Source organism: Scardinius erythrophthalmus, assembly GCF_964197995.2.
Source record: "Scardinius erythrophthalmus genome assembly, chromosome: 11".
Taxonomy (NCBI): Eukaryota; Metazoa; Chordata; class Actinopteri; order Cypriniformes; family Leuciscidae; genus Scardinius; species Scardinius erythrophthalmus.
In genome coordinates this window covers 32,328,171-32,337,461 of record NC_138231.1, presented here as the reverse complement: position 1 = coordinate 32,337,461, position 9,291 = coordinate 32,328,171, and the positions used below count along the sequence as shown (strand labels likewise).

General features: G+C 39.9%; 1 protein-coding gene across 1 annotated transcript in view; it reads right to left on the bottom strand.

Annotated features, from left to right (window-relative positions):
* Positions 1–1,307: 1,307 nt before the first annotated feature.
* The window catches only part of cdh2 (cadherin 2, type 1, N-cadherin (neuronal)), a 42,457-nt gene continuing 34,473 nt past the window's right edge, over positions 1,308–9,291 (bottom strand). Inside the window, exons 8-15 of the mRNA XM_081379051.1 lie at positions 8,961–9,098; positions 8,685–8,870; positions 7,815–8,068; positions 7,032–7,174; positions 4,733–4,966; positions 4,397–4,630; positions 3,105–3,244; positions 1,308–1,643 (exon numbers count right to left, since the gene is read on the bottom strand). Of these exons, the coding sequence (XP_081235177.1) occupies positions 1,404–1,643; positions 3,105–3,244; positions 4,397–4,630; positions 4,733–4,966; positions 7,032–7,174; positions 7,815–8,068; positions 8,685–8,870; positions 8,961–9,098 (1,569 nt within the window). The 3' untranslated portion in view covers positions 1,308–1,403. The remainder of the gene's footprint in view (positions 1,644–3,104; positions 3,245–4,396; positions 4,631–4,732; positions 4,967–7,031; positions 7,175–7,814; positions 8,069–8,684; positions 8,871–8,960; positions 9,099–9,291) is intronic.

The window sequence follows — 9,291 nt, the reverse complement described above, 5'->3', positions numbered from 1 at the left end:
ATTGCACGATGATCAATTGTATTTTAAGCAAATAAATCCGATGATGGTGGAGGGGGTATGGAGTGTGGGCACTCAATGGAAGAAACATAAATCCTATACATGCATGTTTTGTCTGTATATAACCAGAGCGCAAATAACCGGTGCGTGGGAAAAAAAGACCATGTAAAATAAAAAACAAAGAACTCCCGCACACTATCCGTACTTGCAAAAAAGTATCAAAAATTCTTTATTGGCAACGTTTCGGTCTCATGACCTTCATCAGGCACATGTGTTCTTTGTTTTTTATTGTCTGTAATAATAACAAAATCGATAAAAATATATAAAAAAAACTGTATGATGTACTTCTTCAGCTAAGCAAGCTGATGTGTGGAACGTTGGACATTTCATGTGCCTGATGAAGGTCATGAGACCGAAACGTTGCCAATAAAGAATTTTTGATACTTTTTTGCAAGTATGGATAGTGTGCGGGAGTTCTTTGTTTTTTATTTTCTGTAATAATAACAAAATCGATAAAAATATATATAAAAAACTGTATGATGTACTTCTTCAGCTAAGCAAGCTGATGTGTGGAACGTTGGACATTTCATGCACTTTCCCAGAGAGGAGCTAAACGTGCTAAAGCTAGCATTCGAACGTAACTTTAGATAGATAATGCAACAGAGGCAAACACATTCTATAGACAAGATCACATGTCTACCTAGACAACATTTTGGGGTAGATTCAAATATTTGATTTACATGTGCCCAACCAATTTTGGTAGTGAATCGAACAGCCAAATGCATGTTCAGTTTAAAAGTTCAAAATGCCTCTGGTGCCCAAAAATGCGGTCTAGGTAGGCAGCTCACTTGGTTTTGAAACACCGCCATATTGTACAAATAAAGTCCTATTCTTAGCATAACACTATCCAGACAGAGTGCTAACATAGACTAAACACTGTATAGACTTTCAGCTGACATAATTCTGAATCCTGAAGTTGCTTGTCCAAACAAATCTTTCTGCAGACATAAAACGACTATAAACAAAACTCATAAGTGACAATTTCTTTTCACGTTCGAATGCAAAAAAAAAAAAAAAGAACTAAAAACCCCAACTGACAGGTTTCTTTAAATTACAGTTTGGTCGAAACGATTGGCAAAAGCTGATGTATAAAAAGCCTGTCTGTCTTTTTAGTGAGGCTGCTTACATTTAGCAGTAATGTTTAATTCATTACCTGATTTAAGCAGTTTCTTGCTAATCTCACCCTGCTTTGAGTGCAGTCGCACTGCTTAGAGCGTGTGAGGTCTGCATGTGTGCGTAGGAGGGCGCGCATCCACAGACTGTAGCATGAGTTATTGGATCTCTGAGCCGGGCTAATGATCAACAAAACTAAAAGGACCTAGGTCCAATTAACCAATCAATCACCATTAAGTCTTATCACTGGTGCCATCGAGCCATTTTATATGGCGCGACTTCAGAAGAGCGGACACACAGCGTACCTCGTGGATGAACTCTCCTATGTCTCCGGGATGGGGTGCGGCCGAGCGGATGGGATAGTTCGGATGCTCGGAGTGCATCGGTCGCTCGTCCATCCGACGGATCCCGACGGGCTTGATCATGTCTGGCTCCAGAGTATCGGGCTGCTGCAGCTGGCTCAGATCATAGTCCTGAAGAAACACAGATAGACAATCACAAACAGGGTTAGAGGTCTGCTTCAAAGCCCTTGGTTTTCTGGAAACATCTGCATGCAAAACAAGGAACGTTTTGACAATAGTAATGCAATTTAAATTCGCTTTGTTCCATTTGAAGGACATTCATGTGGGTTTTCTTTTCAGAAGTTAGCTAAATTTGATAAAACCTTCCTATGGGAAAATTTGAAACAGTCCACATTTGGAATGAAAATACTTAAAGTACAACTAAAAAACTTTAATCTTGATGTAAAATAAATACTGATATTTCATTTCTTTTAGGTCATAAATAGCTTCGTATCGATAGCTTAGACTTCTCATCAGCCACTATAAGGAAATAACTAGAAGAATAACAAAGTTCTGAAAAAGTTAAACTATTTGCGCTACAAACCAGTGTTTATGACTAAGATGATACATTAAAACAATGTGACAAAAAAATACCAGTTTGCAATATTAAGCCACATATCAGACGGTTTTTAAACTGCTGAAATAACTGGAAGCACATTTAAGTTACAAATGGCGACCGCCTGGTGTTACGTTAAATATAAGGTGGATAAAAAACAATCGAACTCTATAGTATTTCCTCCTTTACATAGCTAGCCGATAGCCGAAAGTATGTTTCGATTTGCCGCTGCATTTTGTAATCAGCAGGGTCGATGTAATACAAACTTTGAATGGCGCACACACACATGCCTGCAATTTACTGCACTAATTAGTTGGTCCACTATGTGGCAATACTCACAGTTGGCTCGCTGTTTTCAAGAACTACTTGAAGAAGACGATGGAAAATGCCATTAAAAATAACCAAAGAAGGTGGAAACAACAAAAATGGATATGCAAGAGGTTAGAATATACCCACGACAAGTTTGAAAGATGACATGTCTGTAAGTGCTCATGGTCCATGGAGCATTACTTTGAAAAGCTAGAACACTCGGCCATGCGCAAGATGTAGAGGCAGGTGGAAAAAATGCAGTGTACCCCAATTTAATGTTTTAATTAAAATCTAAAAATGCCAAATGGTTTCTGTGGGGGTTTAGGGGGTAGAAAATATAATTAACTCATAAAACCATAAAAAAGTCTTCAAAATGATAAAACTGAAAATGTGTGTGTGAGCATTGAGACACTTAAACCAAAGTTTGGCTCAAATGCAAATGCAAAAATATGTGCTCACAGCACCAGGCAAAGCAGGAACGGTTTCATCAATTTAAAATGAGTCTCTAGTAACTTGTAATCAGCATTACTTGCAAAATGAGTGCTGGAAATTTGTCATCGGGATTTCAAACCGCACTACGCAGCTCAAATTAAAATCGTGAAGATTTAACGATTACTTAAAATCAAAAATTGTAACATGTTTTTATTATACAAGCTAGATGGTCTCAAGTTATTCTGGGCTGAAATAATTGTGTATGCCCAGCAGCAATAGCAGTAGAGAGCATGTACCTGGTCTTCCTCTCCGCCGCCCTCCTCGTCGTATTTGAGTATGTTGTCTCGCACGTCGTCTTCTGGATCGATCAGCAGCTGCTTGGCCTGTCTCTCTTTATCCCGTCTCTTCATCCACATCACAAACATCAACACCAGCACTGCAGAGAGAGACAGAAAGTGAGAGCGAGAGAGAGATCAATATAAAACAAGCAAAATGACTTGAGATCAGACAGTTATAGGTGCAGTGTATAATTTTTAGCACCACCACCAACCAAAATGTACATTTCTCCTAGCTCCACCCCCTCAGTTCCGGTTGCTTCCTCAGACAAGCTTCAGAGATTTCCGTGAGGGAATTTTTCCGTAAAATGAGCGCGTAAAAATTGGATTGATATTATTCAGCTATTCTGTGAAACTGCAAAGTATTTCATCTGCCATTTTTCTTTCAAGTAAATTAACACAAGTAATGCGATTTAAAACTGTAGAGATGGAGAATCAGAATTGTGCAAGAGATAATCATAAGCTGTGTTTCCACCCAAGTTCCAAATTTAATTTAACCTGAAAACAGTTTCTACATCCCATGTGTTTGAGAACAAAATTGTCACTTACATAGGAGTTTGAGCAAAATAGAAATGGAAGTTGTGGCCATTGGGAAACTAATGTGGCTCTTTTATGAAATGTAATAAATTACTTTAGAGTGCAGAAACCTTCTGACAAAAATGTCATCGCTAGTGAATGCCTTATTTTCGGGAGGCGACAGCATGTCAGACAGTTTTGGTGGTGACAGTAGCCAATCATTTTGATAACAGGGTTTGGCAGCGTTTCATGAAGACTAGAACCATATTTCTGCAATGAGATTGGTCCAAAGTGAACTATTCATATGACTTTTTTTATGCGCCTCTAGAAATATATTCTATAAATGTTTCCATTGTAGTTTGTGTTTATGTCTTCTTACTGAACAAAGCATTTATCCACCTCAAGTGTGCTTATAAGTTCTTAATGCACATTTTTTTGAAACTGGATTCACTTCTTGGTGTTAATCCAGCATTTTAAAAATAAATAAAATATAAAATAAAAATATGTGGAAAGAAACCCAGCTAAAGTCAACCAAAAAGAGAAAAGCATCATTTGATTTCGATTCAACTGATAACATTGGTGTAAGTGAACAGAACTGTTGCTATCATTTCCACAACAGTCTCGCTATGAAATCTTTTGTGACCAAAAGCAGATCACATGTGCTCAACAGAAATGTGACCAACTGATAAGAACTCCACTGCCTGGAAGAAACAATCTCTGTCTAGTTTGTGTCTTACCCAGCAGGATGATGATGCAGATTAGAATGGCGATGATGGCTCCGGTGCCCAGCCCGGCTGCCATGATGCGTTCCATGTCCACGCAGTCGCCGTGGTGATCGCACTGGCACACTTTGATACGCAGGTAGGTGATGTTGGACATGGGCAGGTTACCCGAGTCGGTGATGCTGATGGGCAGCTCGTATATCCCACTTTCCAAGTAACTAATTTTCAGACTTAACTGAGCATAATCGCCTACAAACCAACCACAAGCATGACAAAACAAGCGCATCAGATAAAGTCTGGCAAGACAAATAAAAACGTAATTGAGAAAAGTGTTTTTGATATGTGGCGTACCACTGATTCGAGTCAGTGTCCAGTTCCTGCGGATGTCAGAGGGTCGGTTGGGCAGCTCAAAAGCATAGGGCCCAGCGTTGGGGTTGAGATCTCCGTCTACAGCTGTGATATTGATGGCGTTGGGCTCAGGACGCTCGCACACTTCTGCTTCTTGAGGGAAGACTCGAGGTGCGTTATCGTTTATGTCCAGCAGATAGATCTGCAGAGTTCCCGTCCCACTTGCAGAGGGGACTCCTGACAATGGACAGAAGAGAAAAAGAAGGGAAAGTCAAAACAAACATTGTCTCATGTAGCCAGACTTTTGACTAAGAATAGTCAACTAATCACATTTTAAAACACTATTTTCAACACGAAATCTTAAAAAACTTAACCTACGTGACAAGATGTTAAAAAACAAGATGCAATAAACTTGTGCATCTTGACTCTTAAAAGATGAATCCATACAGCCCTTGCTGTATATTGCACACATTTTTGTGTGCAATATGCTTCATGACTGTGAAAGTTTCGTGGGCGTGACATCTGAGCCCAAGACTAATAGTTGAAAACTGACAATGCAGATGAACTACAGCAGTTAATGACTTTAAGTTCCACTCATCTGGGTCGGTTGGCATGATAACTCATTTATAAACCATAATGCACAGTCTATATGATCCAATCAAACCAGAGCCCTTATAACCACCACAGACTGGACCATCACTACTTAGAAAAGAGCTTAGTTTCTGTTTCAACAAGAGTAACGACCTTTCAACTTCACTGATCTTTAAACAAAGAACAAGAGACAGGCAGAGCAGCGCAGGCAGGCTGACGGAGCTGAGGCTTTCTGTTCTACTCCTGCTGGCATTCAAAACACATTTTTAATCCGTTCCAGCCTGAAAACAACTAAATCAAGTACGACTAAGTATCCTTAATTTATTGAATCAGGTGTGCGAATCAGCATTGAACTAGATACGAAAAGGCTTCTTTGTGGCAAAGGGTTTCGATCAGCACTATACTGCAACTTGCACACAAAGATTTAACTGAGTTGAGGCAGGAATTCACTAAGAATGCTAAGTTAGTGTTGTGTATTTGCACCCGCTGTCTTAGCAAATTGTTTTAACAAGTTTACAAATTTAAACTATGCAACTAAAGACAATTAGGAATGCAATTCTTGCTCCACAACCAAACTCTCTGATTAACTACCATAGTACGATGCATCCTTGGAGAAATGAACTAGCTAGTCACAAGTGCTTCCTAACTTTGTCACATGTAAACCATGTTGGTTCAACAATAAAGAACTGCCGTAAATAACGCCCCACAGGAGATGGAGTGATAACTTCTGCTATTTAATCGGTTTAGAGATCGAATTAATGTCAGATTATTTGTCTCTGAAGATTACTTTGTTATGTTTGTTCTCTAATGTTTAGCTTTGTTTACTCCAACCACACAACTTTGTAATGCAGTTTGTGAATGTTCATTGGAACTATGGTTTCGGGAAACACAGAATCACTGAATTATTTAGGCAATGGCGGAACTTTTGACTGTAGTTGGCACCACAATCTACCTTTAAAATGCCAAAAGTGCACTTTACTGCAGTGCACAGCTGGATATAACACTCTCCTCCATAATTTCATCAATTACTGATTGCAAGAAAATGTACACAAACATCCCTTTTAAATAAAAATGTATTTAAATTAAATGCAATTAAATATAATTGCTTGATAACATTACCATGCAAGTAGCATTGATTTTGCGCAAATAGTGCTGATCTAAAACATGCCTAATTTGCATAGAAGACTGCGTTTGTGCTAAAAAGAATGAGAATGACTTAATTTACATACAGTGCCTTGCTATTTCAGTGCATTTAAACTGGATAACAGGTGGGTTTTTGCACTGAAATACCGCATACAAAAATGGCACAACTGTTTAGTGAGTGTTTCAGGAGACAAGCTTTCAAATTTACAGCGTGTGTGTGTGAGAGAGGGGGTTTGTTTCAGAGCTCTGATGCAGCGAGAATGTTAAACACCACAGCAGAATAGGGCCTAGCAGACTTCAGTAGACTCTTTCACACAGCGGGTAGTGTATGTGCATATGTGTGTGTTAGGAAGAGAGAGAGAGCCTGCTTCAAAGAGTAACCGAGAGAAAGTGAGTGCATAGACATTCAGAATGAGTTTGCATATATCGTTGGTGAGATCATTAACATGGATGTGTGGGCATGTGCATATCTGTTCGGTTGCATTTCCTCCCTAGAGCTAAAATCAATAGAATTGCTCGATTTCAAGTATTTCTGCATATATATACATACAAACACAGCTGCTCCTACCGTTGTCAGAGGCCATAAATGTGGCATTGTAGAGATTGTTTTTAACATAGGGAGACTCTCGGTCCAAAACAGCAATTGTGGAAATTCGTCCATTGTTGGGGTCGATCTCCAGCCAGCTGGCAGGGTCAAACAATTTAGAGTACCTTTAAAACACAAACACACCAAACACAGATGGTTAACATTTAGTTTTTCATACAAAAACCACTGAAATGGGGGAAAAAAAGACAAACACAAAGGTTATATGTGGAGTAGCATACTTTCATTCTACTATTTACTATTCTAAATATCCTACTATTTCTGCAGTGTATAGTATGTATTCTACATTTGTCAAAATGAGAAGGATACAACCGAGCATACTGCGCTGGGCAATGTATCCCACAATGCAAAGCGTTTAACTTGACCTTCCATTTCCAGTGTGACCAGTGTTGTTATTGTTAACTAAAACTATTAAAACATTTTTCGGTAATTGCTTTAAAAAAAAGATTTTTTTTTTTTTAAATTTCACATTATTTTTAGACCATATTCATGACCATCCACTTTACATGACTATGACATATTCTGTTTGCTCCTGCACCTTTAAGACTTCTGTATGTAAATAACCTCTGAAATGATTGACTGAGCGACAATTTCTGAGTGAATCATTTTTCCAGCTTAGTTTCCATAAATGTTCTGGCTGGACTAGCAAGAAAGCACTGCTTTGTTCTTCATAGTGTATTAAACTCTCCTATTTCAAAAAATCCTTTCCAAACATGTGTGTGTAGATGCATGTGTGTGTTTTAATACCTAATACTCTGCTGCATAAATCTGTCTGGATCATGAGCAGTAAAAGACGTTAGCATCGACCACTGCGGAAGCCCCTCCTCCAGTTTGATCTGTTTGGGGTTTGGGTCAAAATTTGGGCTTTCGTTCACGTCGATGACGCGTATGGACACGGAGGCTGTGGACTGGCGGGTGCGCTGGATCCCGCTTGCCAGCGGCACCTCATTTTCAGCGACAACAGTCAGCATGAATGATCGATTCATCTCAAAATCAATTGGCTGTACACAAGGACACACACACACACACACACACACACACACACACACACACACACACACACACACACACACACACAAAATCAAGTTAACGGAGCTGTTAGGGAAAATATTCACAATTACACAATGAATGGATTGTGTTGCAATCAAATACACAGAGGAGAAATGCTTGAATAATAATTAATGAATTACTCATTCTCAATTAAGAGACATAAACCATTAACTCAGCTGAACAGCAGGTGGAAGCTGTTTCCATGGAGACCGTCTTTTACTCTGTATTTGAACCCGTGCCTATAAGACTCTAGCGAGATTCTAGCGAATAGCAACAGAACCCAATTACAGTGTTTATACCACAGTTAGTTCTGGTCCACGGATCTGATTGGCTGGGCAAAGTGCTGAGACTTTTCACTGTTTGTATCACTCCGCTTGTCTGTGTATGCAGCATTGTAGACCAAAGTATGTGAGCGGTGCCGACTTCAAGTAGATGGACGTTGTGTGATTTTCTCTCATGAGTGAGCAGAAAGTGTAAAACCCAAAGTGGTTCTGAAGCGGAATCGTTCACATCAGTTCCAGACCATCTGTCAGTATGTTTATTCCTCAGTAAGTTTGTGAGTGTTACCTTGACAACGGTGACAAGGCCTTCATTGGTAACGGGGTCAGTGGGGATGGAAAAGCGTCCGGTTGGATCCCCAGATACGATCCGGTACACTGCATTCCACGAAGGAGTCCCCGGTTCATCTTTGTCAGTCACGGTGAGATTCGTCACTATCACATTCACGCGGTTCTCTGGGACCTCACCATGGAACTACAGAGACAGACAGAGAGAGATCGATTTTCAGCAAAGATGGCTTTCGCAAGATGCGTGTTCAAGTGTCTGTGTGTGTGTGCCACTCACAGTCTCTCGGGTAAACTCCGGAACGTTGTCATTGACATCCAGCAGGCGTATGACAGCAGTGGCGGTGTTGGACAGACCATATGTGGGGTTTCCCTCCATATCAGTAGCCTGAATGATCAGGGTGTATTGAGGGACCTTCTGCTCGGCACAAAAAAACAAAACAAAAAACGAGAAAAATAGGGTTAAAAACACAAGAAGGATATGGTTTACAGCAGTGGCTCTCAACTGCATGTGGAATATGGGAAGCGTTATGTTTGCAGGGCTGCCAAATGACTTGCGCAATTGACACTGTTCTCAGGCTCTCTCCCTCATTAATTTTCTCACACGGTGA